The sequence below is a fragment of the Ornithorhynchus anatinus genome, chromosome X1, assembly GCF_004115215.2.
Source record: "Ornithorhynchus anatinus isolate Pmale09 chromosome X1, mOrnAna1.pri.v4, whole genome shotgun sequence".
Taxonomy (NCBI): Eukaryota; Metazoa; Chordata; class Mammalia; order Monotremata; family Ornithorhynchidae; genus Ornithorhynchus; species Ornithorhynchus anatinus.
The window spans coordinates 20,815,034-20,839,449 of record NC_041749.1 but is presented as its reverse complement, the minus strand read 5'-3'; the positions used below and the strand labels follow the sequence as shown (position 1 = coordinate 20,839,449).

At 44.9% G+C, this 24,416-nt stretch overlaps 1 protein-coding gene across 3 annotated transcripts in view; it reads left to right on the top strand.

Annotated features, from left to right (window-relative positions):
- DOCK2 (dedicator of cytokinesis 2) overlaps positions 1 to 24,416 on the top strand; it is a 359,556-nt gene that overhangs the window by 10,580 nt on the left and 324,560 nt on the right. For 2 of the 3 annotated variants that reach the window (XM_007673344.3, XM_039910387.1), the window contains exons 2-6: positions 11,895 to 11,978; positions 17,492 to 17,532; positions 19,699 to 19,754; positions 20,356 to 20,452; positions 22,542 to 22,690. In XM_007673344.3, coding sequence (XP_007671534.1) covers positions 11,895 to 11,978; positions 17,492 to 17,532; positions 19,699 to 19,754; positions 20,356 to 20,452; positions 22,542 to 22,690 — 427 coding nt within the window. Of the gene's footprint in view, positions 1 to 11,894; positions 11,979 to 17,491; positions 17,533 to 19,698; positions 19,755 to 20,353; positions 20,453 to 22,541; positions 22,691 to 24,416 lie in introns of those variants that run through there. The other variant, XM_029050179.2, reaches the window with a different exon arrangement.

Below are 24,416 nucleotides of genomic sequence, written 5' to 3'. Positions count from 1 at the left end.
CAAGGTCACGTAGCAGACAAGTGGCAGAGCTGAGATTAGGATAGTAAGCAAGGGCCTAGTCAGGGAAGGTCTCTTGAAGGAGATGTGGTTTTGGGAGGGCTTTAAAGGGGGGAGAGTGGTAGTATGTAAGATATGAAGGAAGAGGGAGTTCTAGGTCAGTGGAAGGACATGGGCATGTGGTCTGTGGCAAGAGAGAGATGAAAGTGAAGCACAGCAAGTGTATTGGTGTTGGAACAAAATGAGATGTGCGTATAAAGGAGATATATATAAAATTATTATGTATTTAACATACATATGTTAAATACATATCAAAATTTTTGTCTAAGTACTGTGCTAAACACTGGGATGAGTCATGATAATTTGATCAAACATAATCCAAGTCCCACATGGGACTCAAATCTAAGGTTTGGCCCAAAATGAGACTCCTTTCTTGACTGCAGTGTACCTGCTGTAATTGATTCCCAATTTTTGGTTCATTCATTCATTCAGTCGTATGTACTGAGCGCTTACTGTGTGCAGACTACAGTACTAAGCACTTGGAAAGTACAATTCAGCAATGAAGGGGGACACTGGGCTTACAGTATAGAAGTGGGGAGACAGACATCAAAACAAGTAAGGAGGCATTAATATAAATAAGTAGAATTATAGATATGTACATATATGCACAAGTGCTGTGGGGCGGGAGACGGGGAGAGAGCAAAGGGAGCGAGTCAGGGCGTTGCTGAGGACAAGGGGGGCTTAGTCTGGGAAGGCCTCTTGGAGGAGGTGAGCCTTCAGTAGGACTTTGAAGGGGGGAAGTGTGATTGTTTGGCGGATTTGAGGAGGGAGGACGTTCCAGGCCAGAGTAGGATGTGGGCCAGAGGTCGACGGAGGGCCAGGAGAGAATGAGGCACAGTGAGTACCAGAGGAGCGAAGTGTGCGGGCTGGGATGTAGAAGGAGAGAAGGGAGGTGAGGTAGGAGACAAGGTGATGGAGATCTTTGAAGCCAATAGTGAGGAGTTTTTGATTGATAAGGCCTGGTTGCTGTGCAGCATTTTTAGAGACTTTGAGAAGTACCCTGGCCTGGTGAAAAGAACATGGGCCCGGGAATCAGAAGATTTGGCTTCTAATCCCAGCTCTGCCGCTTCTCTGCTATGTGACCTTGGGCCCGTCACTGTGGAGATTCAGTACTAGTTCTCCCTCCTATTTAAACTGTGGGCTCCATATGGTACAAGCATTGTGTCAATCAGTGGTATTTTTTGAGTGTTACTCTGTGCAGAACACTGTCCTAAGCGCTCCGGAGTGTACCTAAAACAGAGTTGGTAGATATCTTCCCTGCCCTCAATTAGTTCACAATCTAGAGGGGGAAACAGACATTAGTATAAAGTATGGATAGGTACATAAGTGCTGTGGGCCTGAGGGAGGGGTGAATAATTGGTGCAAATCCACATGTGGAAATGAGGATCTTAGTAGCGGAAGACTTCCTGGAGGCAATGTGCTTTGAAGGTGGGGAGAGTGATCATCTGTTGTTTGACAGACTGACTAGGAGACTGACTTTGTTCCACGGCTTTGTTGTTTTAGTAGTATTTCCTAGCTCCTGCTGTGTGCAAAGCATGGTACTAAGTACTGGGGATAACTATACTGGTCAGAATTAGATACGGTCGCTGATCCCCAAGGGGCTTCCAATCTAAGAACGAAAACGGGAGAGGGGTTGTGAAAGACACATAAGGAAAGACAAAGCTACACAATGTTGATATTTGTTAAGCGCTTACTATGTGCAGAACACTGTTCTAAGTGCTGGGGTAGATACAGGGTAATCAGGTTGTCCCACGTGGGGCTCACAGTCTTCATCCCCATTTTACAGATGAGGGAACTGAGGCCCCGAGAAGTGAAGTGACTTCCCCACAGTCACACAGCTGACGAGTGGTGGATCTGGGATTCGAACCCATGACCTCTGACTCCCAAGCCCGGGCTCTCTCCACTGAGCCACGCTCCTTCTCTGAATGTTGTTAAGCACTTACTATGTGCGGAGCACTATTCTAAGCACTATTCTAAGAGCAAAAACTCTCAGAGCACTATTCTAAGAGCAAAAGCAAGATAAAATAATAATGTTGGTATTTGTTAAGCGCTTACTATGTGCAGAGCACTATTCTAAGCACTGGGGTAGATACAGAGTAATCAGGTTGTCCCACATGAGGCTCACAGTCTTAATCCCCATTTTACAGATGAGGGAACGGAGGCCCTTACTATTCTAAGAGTGGCGGAGCTGGGATTTGAACCCATGACCTATGACTCCCGAGCCCTGCCCTCTCCACTGAGCCACGCTGCTTCTCTGTGCAAAAGACAAGCACCGTGTTAGAGTAAGAGCAGTAGGAAGAGCAGTTTCAGGTTCCTCATAGCTCAGAGACCAGTAACCACGGTCCAAGCCATGGCCTTTCCAGCATTCTGTAGGTTCAGAAGGCCTCACTGCCCGTGTCCTCACCTTTTCTGGGCTGGACCGGGGGTTCATGTTACGTCCAAAAGGGACGGCGCTGGACAGCATTTCTCTCAGGCTTCAGGCCTCTGGTCTGGTGGTAAATTAGAAGCTGTGATCACACTCTGCTGCTGATTTGAGAGGATTAGAAGCGTAATCTCACATCAGCATCCAGATGTAAAATCAACTGAACAAGCCTGGACTTGCTTCACAGTGGGAAAAGTAGATCAAACAGGGAACCCCATGCTGTCAATGAAGCAGTCTTAGAATCCTTATGAGCTTTGCAGGGCAACCCGATTTACTGAGCAATCACTAGAACCTGGCTCTAGTGATAGTGTCAGGTGCTTTTGAAAAATCCGTAAAATCTGAAAAGAAATCTCAGCGCTGCACCCTACCTTTCTCCCGATTCTGATGGGTTGGGAAGTTTGTTATCTGCTTTGGCCTGTGTTGGTTTGAAGTTGCACTGCCATTAGAGAAGCAGCGTGGCTCAGTGGAAAGAGCCCGAGCTTGGGAGTCAGAGGTCATGGGTTCGAATCCCGACTCTGCCCCTTGTCAGCCGTGCGACTGTGGGCAAGTCACTTCACTTCTCTGTGCCTCAGTTCCCTCATCTGTAAAATGGGGATGAAGACTGTGAGCCTCACGTGGGACAACTTCATTCCCCAGTATCTACCCCAGCGCTTAGAGCAGTGCTCTGCATGTAGTAAGCGCTTGACAAATACCAACATTTATTTATCTATTTTTATTTATTCTGGGAGTGTGCAGTCAGTGACTATCTTCCCTGGTCAGTCCAGAAAGACTTTAGCTAGCATCTTGTGAGCAATGAAGCACTGGGGTAGTCGCTACAATCTAATCTTTCACCTTTCCTTTTGGAAATAGTAGCCGTAATGACGTTTGAGGCCCTGTGGCACCTCCTCAGTGCTACTTGCCTGTGGTTTGACTTTAGACGACTTCTCCATGCTTCAGTTTCCTCATCTGTAAAATGGTATAAGATACATGTCCTCCCTTTTAGACTGTGGGTCCGCAACTGTGCTTGAGCTAAATATTTTGCATCTGCCCCAGGACTTAGCATAGCATTTGGCATATCGCAAGTGTTTAATAAATACCATTATTATTAATATCGAACTGTACCTTTCAGCTTTTTGTTTTATTTTTGTGGTATTAAAGCGCTCACTAGGTGTCAGGCAATATATTAAGCACTGGGGTAGATGTGAGCTAATCAGGTTGGACACAGCCCCCATCCCATATGGGACTGACAGTCTTAACCCCCGTTTTATAGATGAGGTAACCGAGGCCTAGAGAAGTGAAGTGACTTGCCTAAGGTTCTACGGAAGACCGGTGGTGGATTTGGGATTAAAACCCAGGTCTTTCTGACTCCTGAGCCCATGGTCTAACCACGAGACAACCCTGCTTCAGGGCTTTTGTGTGCACTTTTTGCTCTCTGGATAGTTTGGGCAGATCACTGGGTTTGATCTGTTTATTTCAGCTTGGGATGAGGGCTCTGGCAGAATTGGGTGGGTTTGCACGACAGTGCTGGCATAAGAGCCCACTCCTACTGCCAAGAGCAAATGTGCCTTAAGAAATGTGTACATAACTGACACCAAAGAGGAGGAGGAAATAGAGCTTGCAGAGAATCCTGGAGCTCTTAGGGATAGACTGCTCGCTGTGGGCAGGGAATATGTCTGCTGATTGTCGTATTGTACTCTCCCAAGTGCTTAATACAGTGCTCTGCACACAGTAAGCACTCAATAATTACAACTGAGTGAATGACTTTGTGACCATCTTTGTGCTTGGTTTTTACTCATCAGAGGAAGAAAACAAAATTCTCTAAGAAAACCATGTAGTTGGGGGTGAGATATTGGAGTCTACCCAGGGAAGCCAATAAAATCCCTCTTGGTTTATAAGGGAAAGCTGGAGACACGCTGTTTACTCCCAAAGAAGTATTGAGGAGAGCAAATGCTGCGGAGTGAAAGGATTAAAGATTCAACCTGGAAAATAGTTTGAAAAAATCATCAGGCAATAATTTCTACTGACTGCACATTTTTGTTGGCTCTGGCCAGCTGACTCCCTTTTGTAATGCCCCTTATCCTCCCCATATCACTCAACTTTTGGCCAGAATCAGCCTGCTGCCACGCTTGAGTTTTCCTTCCCCAAAGAGAAGCAATGGCAAAGGGAATTCACAGAGGCGGGTGGATGTTTTCGGTTTCTCATTATATTCAGTGCCTTTCAGGTTCTCCGTATGTGCCAGAATCTATTTTCATGAGTGTGAATAAAATTCCCAAGTTCTTTCTGAGGGCCAAGTATGCCAACACGTTTCTAGAGAATGGAAGAAGATTTCTGGAAGAATTTAGAAGTGACTCCTTCAAAAACCTAGAGACAGGTTTCTCCAGGGCCATTGCTCAGCCTTACTTTATGGCAGTGAATATATTCCTCAGACTTTCTTGCTTTTTTTTTCTTTTTTTGAAGGAGGGTAGGGGTGTCTTCTTTTCTCTGCCTCAAAGATGCTGGTGGGCTACACTGCTTGAGGCAGGGACCTTCAAGATTTCATCTCAACTTTCTCTCTCTCTCTCTCTCAATGAATCTTACCTTCCCAGCCTTACAAGAACCTCAGTCAGGGAAATCATTGCTGGCCTAGAAAGTGTAGGATCGCTCTACACTGTCAGGGAAATTGGTACTGGTCTCAGAAGCATAAGCTCTCTCTATTCCAGGCCAATAACTCAGTCCTATGTCCAAATCCCTAATTTGGCTTTGATCAGTTCAAGGAAGTTAGAAGTAAGTGTAGTAATTATCCAATTAACCCCACTGGACTAGGTGAATGGAAGTCAATGGCTAAGGGAGAACAAGAAGGTGAACATATTGTAGTGATTTAGTATCTTTCCAGGGTTTATTTTCTTCAGTGTAAACTCTCCACTGCATTCTAGTTAATGACTTCCGATTCTCCACAAAGCCAAGTATCTATCCTCAGGGTTTTTCTGGTTGTGTTTGAATTTCTGAGTGGTGGTGATGCATGATCAAAAGGACCAAGATGGACAGTATATTCTTTGGGAGACTGAGTGTGGCAGTGATGTGACATCAGGCTTCAGACTGAACAGAAGGTCTAAAGAGCTGTTGGGTCGTACAACCTTCTAGATTAAAAAAAATGATATTAAGTGCATACTATGTATTAAGCACTATTCTAAGCAATGGGGTGCATATGTGGAAATCAGTTTGGCACAAGTGCCTGTCCCACATAGGGCTCACAGTCTAAGTCTTGTCTGCTTTATGACTTTGGGCAAGTCACTATGCTTCTTGGTGTTTACGTCATCTGTTAAATGGGGATTAAGACTCTGAGCCCCTTGTGGGTCATGGACTGTGTCCGATCTGATTACGCGGTATCTACTCCAACTTAAATAGTAAGCATTTAATAAGTAAGCTTAAATAGTAAGCATTTAACAAATTGCCATTTTTTAAAAAAAAAAGTCAGAGGGAGGAGGACACAAGTACCATTTTATAGATGAGGTAACTGAGACACCAAGAAGTTAAGTGACTTGGCCATGGTCACACAACAGATAAGTGGTAGAATGAGGATTAGAAACCAGGTCCTTGGACTCCCAGGCCTGTGCTCTTTCTGCTAGGCCACAGTGCTTCTCATGTAAATGTGAATCCTGAGGGATGAAAGTGTCAGGTGCTGCATATGTCAAACTTGACAGAACCAAGAAGGGCTATCTCTGTGTGTATACCATGTGGTTGTAACTGCCAAACCTGCATTGTTTTTTACAGCTGCACATGTAAAACATAGAAAAGCCTCACCATTGGTAATAGCACTTTGAAAGGTGAAAGGAAAGACAGCTCCATGTATCCCTTGGCTCACGGTGTGTTTTTGTGATGCAATATGACAGTATTTCCCTGGGAGAGGGACCGTGGTCTTGAGGCTGGGGCCGAAGCTGAAGTTTTGGCTGGGCCTATGAGAAGTCAGAAAATTTTATGGCTGCTGAACTTGCCTGAAGATTTGTAAATCTGCACTGTAAATCTGTAAATTGTATTTTAATCCAGTCACCGAGAACTGCTGTGTCTCTCTTGGAACTGAACTTGTTGCTGAGAATATGTTAAGGTCTGTAGGTTCGATCAGATTTTCAATTTTTTTTGCTTCACGGTTACTTCTATTAACTATATCAATGCTGATCTGGAACAGTTCATGAGGCAGGCATTTGTTGATGCTGTTAATTTCTGAATATGTCATCAAATAAGGGGACCCAAATAAGGCATACACTGCCAAAGACATGTCAACTCTCCTGAATCAAAAATAAAAGAGAAAGCGGGGCCAGCCATCCTCTGCAACTCAGGCAGATTTGTGGGGAGTCACAGAGCAATGGCTAAGCAACCTGAGTAATGGGTGAGGGAAGAGGACTGATAGAGAAAAGGAATCAGAAGAATCATAGGATAGCAAATTTGGAAGAAATTGCATAAACCCATTGAATCCAGTCCTCTGCAGGCAAGGGAGTCCTCTAGACTCTAAGCTCATTGTGGGCAGGGAACATGTCTGCCAATTCTGTTGTATTCTCCCAAGTTCTTACTACAGTGCTCTGCATATAGTAAGCGCTCAATAAATGCTATTGATTGCAGCGAGAAGCAGTTTTGCCTAATGGAAAGAGCACAGGCCTGGAAGTCAGAGGATCTGGCTCTGCCCCTTGTCTCTTGTGAGACCTTGGACCAGTCATTGAACTTCTCTGTGTCTTAGTTCCTTCAGAATAGGAAGTCAGAGGACCTGGGTTCTAACCCCAGCTCTGCCCCTTGTCTCTTGTGAGACCTTGGACAAGTCACTTAACTTCTCTGTGTCTGTTCCTTCATCTGTGAAATGAGGTCTAAGACTGTGAGTCTCATGTGGGACATGGACTGTGTCCAATCTGATTATCTTGTATCTACCCCAGTGCTTAGTACCGTGAAATCATAGTAATCCCCTAACAAGTGCCATAAAAACAAAATAGAAGGAGAATTTCCAGATATTTTTGGAAATCTATTCCAATGCAAATTATCCTGACAGTCGGTCAGTTCATAATGTTTGGAAGTTGAGAACTTGAGATAAGACCAGACACTTTGGTTGTAGAGATTCCTCAGAGAGACTTTATCATCGCCAAAAGTGTCATTTTCAAATGTGAGGATGACTTTAAATATCCATTCCCCCAAATAAGTGCAGTTATGGCTATGCTTGAGCAGCTCTTAGCATCCTTGACATTAGGTAGTCTGCAAGAGTTCAGGCGTCACCCGCTCTCTGCCCTAAATCCTCAAGTGATTCTGTCTCTTTCCCCTTTCTACCCAGGCAGGCAGTCAATGGATATGACCCTGTGGAATATAGGGAGAGAGACAAATCTTTGCCTTATAGAAAGGATGCAGAGGGATTGGAGATAGACCTCAGAGTTTGCCCAAGAAAGGCGTTCAGTGTTTAAGTTTCCTGTGACTCATTTAGAAAAGCCAACAGAGTGGAGTGAAGTAAAGTATGTATGTTGAGTATGTAAAGCCACTTCCTCTTGCAGAGTCTGTCTTTTCCCCAAATGAAACTGAGAAAATGGAACTACGTATACAGTTGAAAAATGTTAGTTTAAATGGTAATTTTAGATAGTTTTAATTTTATTTTTTTTACTGGAGGACAGTACCTGTGAGTGAAATTTGATTTCAGGTCACGGTGGATAGCCCAACACTCAGCATTTACACCTGTAAAAATGACCACCCCCTACTCTAGATTGTAACGTTCCTGTTGAGTCACGGGTCATCTTAGTGAGCTTATGGTTTTGATATTACTTGGTTGCCAAACGGTTTTGCTTTGAGGATATTCTGAGCTAAAATAAAGTTAATGATGCTAGGTCCCTTTTGATTTTCTGCGTATCCACTTTTGAAAAGTTCCTGAGTTTGAGTGACTCATACTGCTGGCCTCTCCATGCACTAAAGACTCTTTGCCGGGTGGATGTTCAGACTCTATATAGTAAGTCAGTCAACTGTATTTATTGAGTGCTTACTGTTTGCAGAGCACTGTACTAAGTGCTTGGGAGAGGACATTACAGTAACATACACATTCCCTGCCCACAACGAGCTTATGGTCTAGAAGGATGGTTCCCCTTCTGGCTGCCATGACCCTGCCCCTCTGGGGTGCCCCCAGTTTTCCTGCACTATGAGGGTTCAGGGTTAAGAATGATTCCCGTTTTCTAAATGGTGTTTAAGCGCTTACATGTGCCAGGGAAGCTGATCAGGCTGTGCACAGTCAAGTCTCACATGTGGCTCACAGTCTTAATCCCCATTTTACATATGAGGTAACTGAGGCATAAAGAAGTTGTGACTTGTCCAAGGTCACACAGCAGACAGATGGAGGAGCCGGGATTAGAACTGAGGTGCTTCTGACTCCCATGCTGGGCTCTATCCAATGGGCCACGCTGCTTCTCAACCGCCCCGTGTCTGATGCTGTGCTCCTGCGTGCCACAGGGACTCTTGACGCCACGTCACGACGTCTTATGATAGGTCCATGTTGTCAGAAGAACGTCCCATCATTGTTCCTTCACTTTTCATATAAGAACGCAGGACTGGGTGTCAGAAGGACATGGGTTCTAATCTCAGCTTTGCCGCTTGTCCGCTGTGCGACCTTGGGCAGGTCACTTCACTTCTCTGTGTCTCAGAGATCTCATCTGTAAAATGGGGGCTGAGACTGAGAGCCCCACATGGGACGGGAACTGTGTCCAACTCAAATTTGCTTGTATCCACCCCAGTGCTTGGTACAGTGCCTGACACGCAACGTATAAGAAATACCATCACTATTATTAACATCTAGTCAAAGCATGTATTTTGGGGAAAGGGGATGCACTTCAGGGTTTCCCTGTAGCCCCACTGGCCAGAGGGCTTAGTGGGGGCCCAGTGCCAAGGCTGTGTTAACCGGGCTCATCCTGAACCACTTATAGCATGGGGAATCCCTCCACGTGCTCCCCATCGCCTCGCTCTTCTAGTGAGGGAGAGAGATGGGAATGGGGCAAAGGTGGGATGGGAGTAGTGAGGGGAGGGGCTCCACCAGGCTGGGCTCCGACATCCAGCCGCGCCTTCTTTTGTCACTTCCTCTCTCCTGGAGTAGCCATTCACAGAGCTGATTGGGCGGACCATTCAGAATTCTGTTCCGCCACGGTCCATAGCTCTCTTGTTTAAATATCTCTAGGATGGCGAGTCCTCCACCTCCCTGGTGGTTTGTCCCCTAGATTGCATCGTAGCAACTGTCTCCACATGTGCAGCCCAAGTTGAACCTCTTCTGAGGAGAGACGTACGGAATCACCCGAAAACATGAAATCAGGCACGCCGTCCGTTCCAGGACAGGATTGTGAAGGGACCAACCTGAGGAGCGTTTGAAGGATAGAGTGATGTTCTGGTTCGATTTTGAGTTGTGGTTCGATGATACAACTCTGATCCTAGCATGGGATGTGTCCTGTATTTAAAAAGCAGCCCATTTGCTCGGGAGAGAAGCTGAGGTTTTTGAATCGAATGAATTTTCTGAAGCTGGAACCACAGTGAGAATGCTGTTGACTGCAGTCGGTGGGAGTGTGATGTACTCTCCCACTTTTTTTTTTCATTTCACACCCTAAACCTTAGTTCCACAGCCCCTACCCTGCCCACCCACATCCTGCATTGCACTGCCTAGGCAAGATCACTGACAATATGAGTTTGGTGATGAGATGTACTTGTTTTACTAGCACTGTGGTAACTACTTATCTATTTCTGTCCCAGCGAATGGATTAAGACTCTTGACCGTTGAGTTCTGAAGAACTGAAACTGGCCGGTTTGGTGGAGTTCCTAAGGGGCAATTAAACTAAACTTGGGATAGGATTCAGCCTTGTATTCCAATAGGGAGTATAGCCTAGTGGGATGAGCATGGGCCTGGGAGTCAAAAAGACCTGAGTTCTAATCCTGGCTCCATCAGTGTCTGCTTAATTTCACTTAATTTCTCTACGCCTGTTACCTCATCTTTAGTGGGGATTAAGATTGTGAGTCCCATGTGGGATGTGGACTGTGTCCAACCTGATTAGCTTTTTATCTATCCGAGTCTTTAGTACAATGCTGAGCACAGTAAGCACTTAACAAATACCATTAAAAAAAAACCCCAAAAGAACAAACAGCCGGTGGATGTGTGTGTATATATATATATACACACATATAAAAAAGATGGTTTCGGGTGCTGCCTAGTGTGGTTTTGCACAAGAGATTCACTGTGTGCATAAAAGATCTGTCTTTAGGAATCCCATTAGTAAGGCAGTTGACCCAGCATTGAAATCCCCATTTTATGACCTCCTTAGCACATTTTCATCCTTCATTGTTGGGGCAGGAAAAGGATGTGAGAGTCTTTAGCCATTTTGTGCATTTTCCCAGGGCCCCTTCATCCATTTTCTGGTTCCTGACCTACCTTCCCTCTTGGAGTCATTTTCTCTGCAATAAAGGTCTAAAGGTTCAGCTAACATCACCTAAATAAAGGTTCAAGTCTTGTAATTTTACCACCCTTTTGATAAGGAACACAGTCTGGTGCAAATTCCGGTATTTTATTAGTGTTTTTTGTAAGACACTGCTTTCTGGTTTGCTTTTATTACTTGCTTTTTCTCCAAGACAACACAAACTCTTCACAAGTTGCTAGAAAGTGATGTGTTTTTGAGGTCAGCAAATAGAGAAGCAGCATGGTGTAGTGGGTAGAACACAGGCCTGGGAGTTAGCAGATCATAGGTTCTAATCCTGGGTCTGCTGCTTGTTTGCTATGTGACCTTAGGCAAGCCACTTCACTTCTCTGTGCTTCAGTTACCTCATCTGTAAAATGGGGATCAAGACTGTGAGCCCGATGTGGGACAGGGGCAACCTGATTGGCTTATATCGACCCCAGATTTTAGTACAGTTCCTGGCACGTAGTAAACGCTTAACAAATACCTTGAAAAAAAAAACCAAACAGGATACAATCTGTGCCTGTTCTGCTGTCAGCCTTGCAGCAGTGGTAGGCATGAGTTGAGGACTTGATGTTCTTTCTTGCCGGATTTCTATGGATTGGAGTCTCTTCTCCTGCCTACCTGTAGGCAGAGCTGCTGTTAAACCAGGATAGCTGGGATCTTGTACTTTTCTTAAAGTTTTCCAGGGAAGGAGAGTCCACATTACCTCCTGATAATTCAGCCTCCCTCTGGTTCCAGTATTGTACTACTAGTCTAGTAGTACATAGACCATCTTTACATGATGTGGTTGTAATAATACTATTTATTGAGCTCACTTTGGGTACAATGCCCTGTACTGAGCACGCAGGAGAATACAGCACAAAGAGCTGACGTGTTTCCTTCCTGCAAGGAGCTCTTGTTCTAAGGAGACAGATGCATGTAAAAACACAGCTGAAGTACTCAAAATAAATAATCGACTTTGCGATTGAATATAAGTATATTATCAATATATAACTATGCTACGTTTCCTTCCACAGCCATATACAACTTCATTGGCAATGGAGCCCCCCAGCTTTCCCTTCAGATTGGCGATGTGGTCCATATACAAGAAGCTTGTGAAGGTAAAAAGGTGGTGTTCCTCTGTTGTTGGTTTCTGTAATTTGGTGGAACCCTTTTGTGGTCTTGTCAATACGTTTGCTGTTAAATGTTTAAGATGAATCAGGCTCAGTGTTTTCCAGACACTGCACAGAATTGTTGAAGACACAGTCCCTTCATCATCATCACTGTGTAGGGAAGATAGTAATTGGACAAGCTCCCTATGCCTGCTCTTGGCTTCTGCAGTTCTTCAGACACGTCCCATCCCCGTTTAGACTGTGAGCCCATTGTTGGGCAGAGATTGTCTCTATCTGTTGCTGAATTGTGCATTCCAAGCGCTTAGTACAGTGTTCTGCACATAGTAAACGCTCAATAAATACGATTGAATGAATGATTGAATAGGGGGTCGGGGTTAGGGCTTCCTTAGCACAGTTTAGATTCAAATTTGCTCCTTGGTGGGTTGGGGCGGAGAGGGAGGGGAGCAGCCGTAGCCGTGGCTCCAGTGTTTGCTGGGAATTTCACGTTTCATAATTTAAAATGTTCTAGAATCCCTAGGTTTTTGTTAAAATGTATAAAACTTTACGGTCCAACTCGATCCAGGAGGGGAACTAGAACAGTTGGGATTCGAGGCTTGCTCCCGCGGCTGTCACGCAGCTGCGGTCGTACCCTAACAAGGTTCAAACTCTTCAATCAATCAGTGAATTGATAGTGTAGGTTGAGCACTTACGATGGACAGAGCACTGTAATAAGCGCTTGGGCGAGTAAACACAATAGAGTTCTCATATACCCGCTGAAGCTCTGCCCAATTCTGTACGACTTCAGTGGGCGGGACTTATGAGGAGAATCGATAACTCTAGAGTATCCAAACAGCTGCTGAATGGTGAGTTGAAATTGGGTAACTGAAAATAACAGGGAAAGAGGAGAGAAGAGGAAACATTTTAGAGTGCCATAAAGCGAAGGCGTAGAGGAGATGTATCACAGCTGAAAACAGGGAGATCGTTTTAGCAGATTGACCCGTATGGAACACTGAAATGGGGGAAAGAAGTGACCTGGTTGGAGCGGACACTTCAAGAGGATCATGAAACAGGAAGGCAAAGTGAAAACGGTATCGGGCACTGCAGCAGCACAACACATGCAGAGAATGAGAGCGTGACGTGGTCCAGATGTCGATCTTGCTTTGATCTGGTTAAGTCACACCAACATCCATAGGTGAACTGCTGTCAGTAGCAGCTGTGTGTGTATGTGTATGAATACTTCCCTATGTACAAACACACAGACATGCCATCGGTGACTACCTTGCGGATTCTTTGTCCTGAGCTGTGTGTTTGTTGAGAATTCATTTAGATAATAATCTGCCATCTCAGCAGCGTGGCTTAGGTAATGAAATTCTTGACAGACTTTTTAAATTTTCAAAGACGAGTGTTGCTCCTGTTATTTAGATGTACTACCATAATTGCACAGGCCAGAAGTCGCTGTGATCATTAATACTTTGTTGCTCATTTTGCCCAAGGATTGTGAAAATTATTTATGGTGCTAAGGAGCATTCTCAGCCAATTCTGGAGACTAAGAGGGGAAGTGAACTGCCACAGTTTATTGTCCCTACAAACCCCCAGGTCCCCAGCTCCAAGCCCAGATTCCATTAGAAACAGGGCCTCCAATATCTCCTTCACTGTGGGAGAGGCTGAGAAATACTTTTCGCTCCCTCCCCCCATTCATACCTCCGTGCCTTTTTCCATTCCATCAGTCTCCTGGAAAACCATTCCCCTATCAATCCACCAACTCTGTACCCTCTCTCCTCCTAACTCACCTTTGGTCCCTTTTCCATTTAAGAAGCCCACCCCGATTAAGCTTCTAATCACCCAAAAATAATAATCATGCTACCTTGTTTTTTTGTTTAGCATTTTTATTCTTCCAAGGGCCTTTCACAACAATTATCTCATTTTACCCTCACAACATCTCTGTGAAGTAGGGAGAGGCAGGTATTATTACCCTCATTTTACAGATAAGAAAACCAAGGCTCAGCAAGATTAAGTGACTTGCCCAAGGTTACAAAGCAAGCAAAGGGCAGAAACAAGACCAGAACTCAGGTCTTACTCCCATGCTCTTTCCACTGGACTATACCACTGAACTAAATTGAAGGCTCAAAAAGAGGAAAGGCTACCTGTCTCGTGTATTGGGCTCAGCAGTGAGTGTTGAAGAAATTTTACTTCATTCATTCATTGTCGTATTTACTGAACACTTACTGTGTGCAAAACACTGTACTAAACACTTGGAAGAGTACAATGTAATAATAAACAGGCACATTCCCAGCCCACCCAGAGCTTACAGCCTAGAAGGGGAGCCCAACATTAATACAAATAAATAAAACAAATGACAGATAGGTACAGACGTGCTGTAAATAATGTGAGGGACCTTGAATGTAGGAAGAATTCCTAAAATAAAATATTACTAGGTCAGTACTGGCTGGCTCTTTGGGAATGGGAGGGTCTCGATGGCTACCACTTCCACTCTCCTCCACTGACGAAGAGCAAGGTTAACAGTTCGGTCCCATCTTAAAATGCAGCAGCAGGAGACCATAAACCAGGATACAGGGAGAAAAGAAGATCTCAAGAGCCATCAGTTTATCTTCTGCCTGGCTTCAACTTGACAAAGGTTCTGAGCAGAAGTGAAAGTAACTGGGAACCATTCAGAAAGCCACACTAGGAAATCAAGAGTGCTGGTGTCATTCAACCTGTGAATGATTTAGCGTGGCTCAGTGGAAAGGGCACGGGCTCGGGAGTCGGAGGTCATGGGTTCGAATCCCGGCTCTGCCACTTGTCAGCTGTGTGATCTTGGGTTAGACCTGGGTTCTAATTCCACTCAGCCACTTTCCTGCTGGGTGATCTTGGGCAAGTCACTTAATTTCTCTGTGCCTCAGTTCCCTCATTTGTAAAATGGGGATGAAGTCTGTGAGCCTTACGTGGGACCACCTGATTGCCTTGTATCTACCCCAGCGCTTAGAACAGTGCTCGGCACATAGTAAGCGCTTAACAAATACCAACATTAAACATTAGATTTTGAAGCTGCTGCTCTTTGATCCTTCATGGCCAAGGCTCCTTCTGCTGTGGCCTAATAATAACTGTGGGATTTGTTAAGGGCTAGCTATGTATCAAGCACTGTCCTAAGCACTGGGATAGATCTGAGATAATCGGGTCCCACATAAGTAGGAGGGAGAAGAGGTATCGAACCCCCATTTTGCAGACGAGGGAGCTGAGGCACAGAGGAGTTAAGTGACTTGCCCAAGATCACCCAGCAGGAAAGTGGCTGAGTGGAATTAGAACCCAGCTCCCCTGACTTCCGGGCCCCTGCTCTTTCCACTAGGCCACACTGCTTCTCTGGAAGAGCAACAACGTATTTCCCCAGTCCCGCTACCGTGAGGTCAAGCTCTGTCCAGAGTCAGCAGAAGCTGAGATGGCAGCGTTTCATATTCAGATCCAATAGTTGGAAAGGTGGTTTTTCTCAGGACGGGGTCAGCCCTGCCAGAGCATAGAGGAGCCTGAAACCGCTGCCAGCGGGCTTGTACTGCAGCTCTTACTTCTTTTCTCATTGTCTGTGTTTTAGTAATATCAGTCTTGAAGTGTCTCGTTATTCTTTCCTTGTGTATCCATTTCTCTTTCCCTTCCCGCTCCCCATGGCCCCGTGACTGGGCAGCCCCTCAGCGCCGGGGCCGTGGCCGATCGCTGGTTCCGGATGGGGACCCCGTGGAGGCGTAGTGGGGTCGGGAGGGCCCTCACGAGTTTGGGGCGGTGTAGGCTGTGTGTGGTTCAGTGGCTCACTGCCACCTGGGAGTTAGATCTGGCCCTCGTACGATTAATTGGTCATTGGCGCTCAATAAATATGATTGATCGATTGTGCGAGGAGCGGACTTGACCCCTAGGTGAGCCTGTGCCGGGGGTCCAGTGGCAGTGTTGCCAGCCGGGCCTTTGGCCACCATCAGGACTGTCTTCTCCCGCAGTGAGGCTGGCAGGTTCTACAGGGGAGCGCAGCAGGGCAGGGGCCATTTTAGGAAGGGGAGGCAGGGCGAACCAGTAGGTGCTCCTGCTGCTCTACTTCTTTCAGGCTCCCATATTCCTCTCTGGCTGCAGGGTGAGCTGGAGTAACTCTTGTTCCCCCCCGACCACATCTGCTCACCTGCTTGCTGCCAACTTGGCCGTTTGGAGTATCTTGCCTTCTCCTTTGCTGCTCTCCCTCACCTGCCACGTAACTGTAGCTGTCTCCTCTCCTGCCTGCCCAATACCCACATGCCTTTCTGGTAAAATAATTTTCTTATTTTCCTGCCGTGCTTCTGGGTCACTATCCTGCTGCTAGTTCAGCTGAATACGAACTCGATTGATTTCTCTATTCCTATTCAATCCGCACACGAGTAATTTGGCATAGTGGCTAGAGCATGGGTCTGGGAGTGATAATAGTAATAATAATGATGTTGGTATTTAAGTGCTTACTATGTGCAGAGCACTGTTCTAAGCACTGGGGGAGATACAGGGTAATCAGGTTGTCCCATATAATAATGCTTACTATGTGCCAAGCACTGTTCTAAGTGCTGGGGAGGATACAAGATGATCAGGTTGTCCCATGTGGGGCTCACAGTCTTAATCCCCATTTTACAGATGAGGGAACTGAGGCCCAGAGAAGTCAAGTGTCTTGCCCGAAGTCACACAGCTGGCAAGTGGCGGAGCTGGGATTTGAACCCATGATCTCTGACTCCCCAGCCCACGCTCTTTCCACTGAGCCACGCTGCTTCTCTAATCCCACCTTTGCCACTTGTCTGCTATGTGTGACCTTGGACAAGTCACTTCTCTGTTCCTCAGTTCCCTCATCTGTAAAATGGAGATTGAGACTGTGAGCCCCACGTGAGACAGGGACCGTGCCCAACCTGATTTGCTTGGTTTCACCCCAGCACTTAGTATAGTGCCTGGCATGTAGTAAGCGCTTAATAAATACCATTATTGTTAGTCTGTGAGCCTGTCATCGGGCAGGGATTGTTGCCCAATTGTACATTCCAAACGCTTAGTACAGTGCTCTGCACGTAGTAAGCGCTCAATAAATACTATTGAATGAATTATTATTTTAGCTAAATTTGGCTACTTTGGCACAACTCTGTTGTATCAATCAATCAACCAGTAAATAGTATTTACTGAGCACTTACCATATGCAGAGCACTGTCCTAAGCATTTGGGAGAGTACAACACAACAGAGTTGGCTTGCAGCTTAAAGGGGGACCACATTAATATTTGTATTAATTATAATTGATCGTTTAAAATTCATTTTTTCTATTAATATAAATAAATGATGGATACGTGCATATGAGTTCTGTGGGGCTGAGGGGGCGATGAATTGCTTTGAAAATCGGCGACTATATTTTAGACGTTTTTCTAAATTTCTTCTTCTTTTAGTTCTGTTGGGATCTAACCCAAATGGCTTTTCAGAAATTGTCTGCCTTCTTGTTTTTATGCTTTTGCTTAAAGCTCTATTAATGATATAGAAATATCTTTTCTCCTAGATTGGTACCGAGGATACCTGATAAAACACAAGATGTTAGAGGTAAGGTGAAATCATTAATTTGCTGGACTTTAGGTAGTACTTGGCATGCTGTTGCATCCAAAGTTGGATGTTAAGTTTTTCAAACTAACTCAAGTTTCTACCATGAACAGAGTTAGGCAGGTAGAGTTAGAAAAAGAGAGAAGTGTTTACCTTCTCTCAATCGAATGGTGTCTGAAAGTATTCTCTATGAGTGTTCATTTTTTGTCTAATAGAATTTTTTCCAAATCTTTCTACACACACTAAACAAAGATCAGTCCATCAGAAGTATTTATTTTGCCTGGGCTTTCTGGGGTCCTTTTGGAACTTCATTTCTTCTCCCGTCCTGGCTTCCCCAGTCTTCCCTTTTGTCATGCATTTATTTTACAAGTTTCCTCGCCAAACCCAGAGCCTCCCTGGGAATTTCAACCTGCAGTGACCTCTTACCCTTGGTCACCTCTTCTGACAACCCTGCTGAGCAATCAGTTGCAGGACTCTTTGGCAGGGAGGCCAAATTAATAATAATAATAATAATGTTGGTATTTGTTAAGCGCTTACTATGTGCACTGTTCTAAGCGTTGGGGTAGACACAGGGGAATCAGGTTGTCCCACGTGGGGCTCACAGTCTTCGTGCTCATTTTACAGATGAGGTAACTGAGGTACAGAGAAGTTAAGTGACTTGCCCACAGTCACACAGCTGACAGGAGGCAGAGCTGGGATTCGAACCCATGAGCTCTGACTCCAAAGCCCAGGGTCTTTCCACTGAGCCACGCTGCTTCTCAATTAAGTGTTCAGTTAAGAGGCAGGAATATTAACATTTAGTAACAACTGCTGTAATTTTTCCATTTTTTTTCTTTAGTTCCCACCTCCCTTTCCTTGTCAGCGTTTGGGTGCGGCGTGTGTTTAGAGCACTGTACCGTGCACTGGGCGCATGCCATCAAAGTATGCAACTATCTCCTAAAAGTAATGATGATAAGAACTGTGGCACTTGTTAAATGCTTTAAAATAAATAAGCACTGCAATGCTCTGTATACTAAGCATTGGGTTAGATTAAGGATGATCAGGTCAGTCACAGTTCCTATTCCACATGGGTTTCACAGTGTAGTGGGGAGAACAGGTAATGGATCCCCATTTTACAGATGAGAAAAACAGAGGCACAGAGAAATTGTGACTTGCCTAGGGTCACACAGCAGGTATGTGGCAGAACTGGGATAATGATAATAATGTTGGTAGTTGTTAAACACTTACTATGTGCAGAGCACTGTTCTAAGCGCTTGGGGAGATACAGAATAATCAGCTGGTGTCACATGAGGCTTACAGTCTTAATCCCCATTTTACAGATGAGGTAACTGAGGCACAGAGAAGTGAAGTGACTTGCCCACAGTCACACAGCTAAGTGGCAGAGCCGGCATTTGAACCCATGACCTCTGACTCCCAAGCCCGGGCTCTATCCACTGAGCCACGCTGCTTCTTTAGAACCCAGGCCCTCTGATTCCCAGGCCTGTACTCTTTCCATGGACCATACTGCTTCCCTCTCTACTTTCGAATAAAATACCAATGAGTCAAATAACATTTAACCTAACTGGGTATGGCGGGAGCGTGGTTTCACCTCTCCATCAATGACTCAGAATTCAGTCATATCAGAACTCTTCTTGGTGGTCAGAACATTTTCTAGGATATTTGTTAAGTGCCAGGCATAGGGGTAGACACAAGATAATCAGGTTGAACACAGTGCTTGTCCCACATGGGTCTCACAGTGTTAATCCCCATTTTACAGATGAGGAAATTGAGGTACAGAGAAGTTAAATGACTTGCCCAAGGTCACATAGCAAAATAAGGGCAGAGCCTAGATTAGAAGCCAGGTCCTTCTGACTCCCAGGCCCGAGCTCTATCCACAGTACCATAGTGCTTCGAAATCTCTTTCGCTCCCCTACCAAGTTAGAGAGACTCTTTTCAACTGGGGATCTGGATTACAGATCTGGGAAATGGATAGCTGCTGATCCCAACAGCCAAGAATCTTACTCCACCGTTTAAGGTCTTTTTTTCTTTTAAAGAGAAAATCAAATATTACATGATATTTTACCCAAGGTTTTACCCTGAGCAGTGATTGTGTTCTGTACAGAGCATCAAGACATGTTCAGGCATTTTTCTAATGTCATGTAATGATTTTTTTTTTTCTGTTTCTAACAGGGGATATTTCCTAAATCCTTTATTCACATCAAAGAAGTTACAATTGAAAAAAAAAGGTATCCAGTTTTGCTGTGGTGCTATACTGTCTGTTCAAAGGCATGGATCTTGATCCTCTTCTAGCCGCTTTAAGCTGTCAACCTTTTGACTACACCATTCTGAAAAGAATGTTCAGAATCCTAATTGCGTGAATAGCTTATGTTGTGTTCTCTCTCTTTCTTTCCTTTTCTCTCCCTTAACCCTCCCTTTTCTCCCTCTCCCCCTCTCTCTCTCCTTTTCTCCCCCACCCCTTTCTTCTCTTTCACCTTTGAGGGTGTGAACCTAATTGATTTATGTTCAGAGCTTTGATTTCCATGGGAGATTTTTGCCAAGAAAGTTTAAAGAATCAAGGTTTTTGTAGGCAAATGCTGTCAAAGTGTATTAATTGGGAAGATTCATCTTTGATAATGAACCTGAGAAGTCCACCCTAGTGAGAGAGGTAATTTGGAAACAAATTTCTTTCATTTGCATAATGTAATTGGTATGGCTATTGGAGAGAGTTTAGTCTCAAGCCATTAAGGCAGATACAAGGACTGTGGTTTCACTGCAGATTTGCCAGTGTTTCATCTTGTTAATATGCTAGGACTCAATTGTTTGGTCCCTTTTTTTTTTCTTAAATAGAAACACCGAGACCGTGATTCCTGCTGAGATCCCACTGGCCCAAGAAGTCACAATGACACTTTGGGAATGGGGCAGTATTTGGAAGCAGCTCTACTTGGTGAGAAACTTTGCCCCCCAGACCCTAGGAGACACAGACACTACTCTAGTAGTCCCTAGGCTTGTTCAGGCAAATAAGATTGAGGTTTATAATTTGGCTTCATTTTTCACATAGAAGAGACACTTCGAAAAGTCTTTTCAAAGAAACCATTTCTCTGTTCAAGTGAGTGAATCCATGCACTTCTGGGCCAGCGGAAAGTGTCGGTGGGATTTGACTGCTCCAGATCATCCCTTTCCACTTGGTTACCACAGTCTGATCAATCACTCGCTCAATGGTATTTATTGAGTGCTTACTGGGTGCTGTACTAAGCGATCGGTAGAGTACAAACTATACAGTAGGTAGACATGATCCCTACCCACAAGAAGCTTTCAGATTAAGGTATTTCATCCACATTTTACAGATGAGGAAACGAGAAGCAGCGTGGCTTAGTGGAAAGAGCCGGGCTTGGGAGTCAGAGGTCATGGGTTCTAATCCTGGCTCCGCCACTTGTCAGCTCTGTGACTTTGGGCAAGTCACTTAACTTCTCTGTGCCTCAGTGACCTCATCTGTAAAATGGGGATGAAGACTGTGAGCCCTATATGGGACCACTTGATTACCCTGTATCTACCCCAGCGTTTAGAATAGTCCTTGGCACATATTAAGCTCTTAACAAATGCCAACATTATTATATTGGGCAATAATGACCTTAATAATGATAATAGTATGTATTAAGCACTCACTATGTGCCAAGCACTGCTCTAAGCACTGTTTAGACCCTCTAGACTGTTAGCTCACTGTGGGCAGGGAATACGTCTACCAGTCTGTTATATCGTTACACTGCACTCTCCCAAGCACTTAGTACAGTGCTCTGCACGTAGTATAGTAAGTGCTCAATAAATACCACTGACTGATGCGGCATGGGAGTGGATACAGGAGCACAGTTGTTGCTGAGCTGTACCTTGCAAGTGCTTAATACAGTGCTCTGTACTAAGTGATAGTACAGGATTGAATGAATGAATGAATACAAGAGAATCAGGTCCCACATGGGGTTCACAGACTAAATAGGAGGGAAAACAGGTATTGGATCCCAGTTTTGCAAATGAGGCAACTGAGGCACTGAGAAGTTAAGTGACTCGCTCAAGGTCACCCAGCAGGTAAGTGGCAGAGCCAGGTGTAGAACTCAAGTCTTTTTACTCCGTTCCTCTTTCTACTAGGCCGTGGTGCTTCTCAAGTCATTTAACAGCAGGCAAGCAACAGAGCTGAGATTATAACCTTGATCTCCTGACTCCCAGTCAGTTCCACTAGACCATACTGCCTCTCAATACTGTAAACTGCATATTAGTATGTTTGCATCTAGAGAATATGAAGTTTACATGTATATACTTCAATGGAGAATACAAGTAGGCATATATGTGTGCATATACATATGTATGTCTATTTAGAGAGAGGAGAGAGGATTGTCTTTCATTTTCAAAGAAGACAGTACGACTGTGAGCGTGGCTCAGTGGAAAGAGCCCAGGCTTGGGAGTCAGAGGTCATGGGTTCGAATCCCAGCTCTGCCACTTGTCAGCTGTGTGGCTGTGGGCAAGTCACTTCACTTCTCTGGGCCTCAGTTACCTTGTCGGTAAAAATGGGGATTAAGACTGTGAGCCTCACATGGGACAGCCTGATTACCCTGTATCTCCTTCAGCGCTTAGAACAGTGCTCTGCACATAGTAAGCGCTGAACAAATACCAACATTATTATTATTATTATTATTATTATTAATGTCCTGCTCTTGTGTGGCTGAAAAAACCAACGAGTGACCCACACACCTTGATTCATTTTTTTGAATTTCAGAATAGTTCCTAGCCGCACTCATCGGTCAGTTTCATTCAGGGCTGCCTCTGTTTTCCAGCCTGCCTCTTGGCATCTTGATCTTCATGAAGCCTTTCTCAAAGAGTGCAAGCCTCTCCCAGTTGCTGCAGGCCAGGCTGGTCTATCCAGGCAGTGGTCTCCAGTAATTCTCAGATATTTTGATTTCCTTTCAAAAGAGAAAAGGACAATGCCTTCATTTCAGGTTTTGGAGAATAAAGGCGGCAAAAGAACACCACTGACTTCTTTTTCACAGGGAAGCAAAAAGGAAAGGTTTCACCAGGTGCGGTCCATGATGTACGACTTAATGGAGTGGAGGTCCCAGCTCCTGTCGGGAACCCTGCCGAAAGATGAACTCAAAGAGCTCAAGCAGAAAGTCACTTCGAAAATTGACTACGGCAACAAGTAACTATTTTTCTTTCATGTCTTCTTCTGCCTTCCTTGTTCCCTCCCTTTCCTTCTTCCTTCTCCATTTCCTTCTCTTCTTTTTCTCAGTCCCATTTCGTTCTCTCTCCTTCTCCTCTCTTCTTCCCCACTTTTCCTCTTGGGGAATGGAGCTTCATCTTCAGGCAAGAGAATGAATGGACTTATGTATTTAGGAAGCTGAGGTCACCAAAACAGTTTATAGAATTCTAGTTATGCCACTAGAAGTGGTATATGCTAGGGACCTGGAAAATTCTTGCACTCTAGCCTCACAGGTCGAATACGTAGGACACTCATCCAGTTTTCTTCTGAGTGACTGGTGTGAATGGTCATGTGGTTCCTTTTTCAGGTTTGGGAATTTTCACAGTATGGCATGGAAACCTCCTGTGTGCCCTTCCTATGCTCTGGAAATTAGGCAAACTGAAGGTATTTGCCCTCTGGACAACCAAAAACACACACTCCTAGAGGAAGCTAGACCTAAATCAGAGGCAGTAAGAGATTCTATTGAGCTAAATTGAAAGTGAGAAGTGTGATCTGTCTGAAGACCTCTTTGCTCATCCCCCAACCTTGAAATGAGACATTCAACAATTAATTCCTCAAAGGTGGTAGAGAGTGAGTGAGTGTGTACGTTTGTGCTTGCGCATGCTGGTACATTACTGTTTTCTGAACCTGGCATCACCACAAAGGGATTTGGAGACATTTGTTCAAGTTAATTTTCCCAGATAGAGGTAATGCTAATACGGAGTTTGTAATGGCCTGTTAGTCTGGGCCACTGTGGTGGTCCTGCTCAGCATAACGTAGCTTGCCATGAGGGTTACAAAATCACATCGAGACCTAAAGATTGTCTTTATACGAAGATGACTGTGTCCTGTGTGACTATCCATGATGGGGGGGGTGGGGAGGGCGTGTCTTTGAAAGAGAATCTCTGAACACTACAAGACTTTTTCCCCGAAAGTACAGTAGTGTACATTTTCTGGCCCCCTGCCATTCAAGTGACCATAGCTCAGTTATCAGTGGTTAAGGGGAAAAATGTTTGTTTTACAAACAAAAAGAGTATCATTTTGTAGCGAAGGCTCAGATGATGTAAGTCATCTTCAGGGCTGGCAGCAGCATGGCTTAGTAGCAAGAGCACGGGCTTGGAAGTCACGATATGGGTTCTAATCCCAGCTCTGCCACTTGTCTGCTGTGTGACTTTGGGCAAGCTGCTTAACTTCTCTGTGCTTCAGTTACCTCATTTGTAAAATGGAGATTAAAACTCTGAGCCCCTCATGCCACAACCTGATTACCTTGTATCTTCCCTAGTGCTTAGAACGGTGCTTGGCACATATTGAGTGCTTAACAAATACCGTAATTATTATTGTTGTGGACCCTCAGGATGATTTATTTTGTGAAGTCCCTCATGCGATATATGATGTCAACACATCAGGTTGCATAAGATGTGATTGGGAAATGCAGGAGAGAGAGAGAAAGAAAAGACAGAGAGTATGTAAGTATGTGTGTCAGTGTATCAGTTCCCTGGAATCTCTAGGATCCCCGAGGTCACCTAGGTTCCTCTACTGGCATGTTCACTCCTGTTCCTCACCCCCTACTCCTAACAGTATTTTTCTCCACCTCCCTGGGCTAATGGCCAAGCTCCATGGAGGGCCGGCTTGCTGATGGGCAGGCCAAATGAACAGCTAGCTGTTTAGGGCCTCAGTAGGGCAGACAG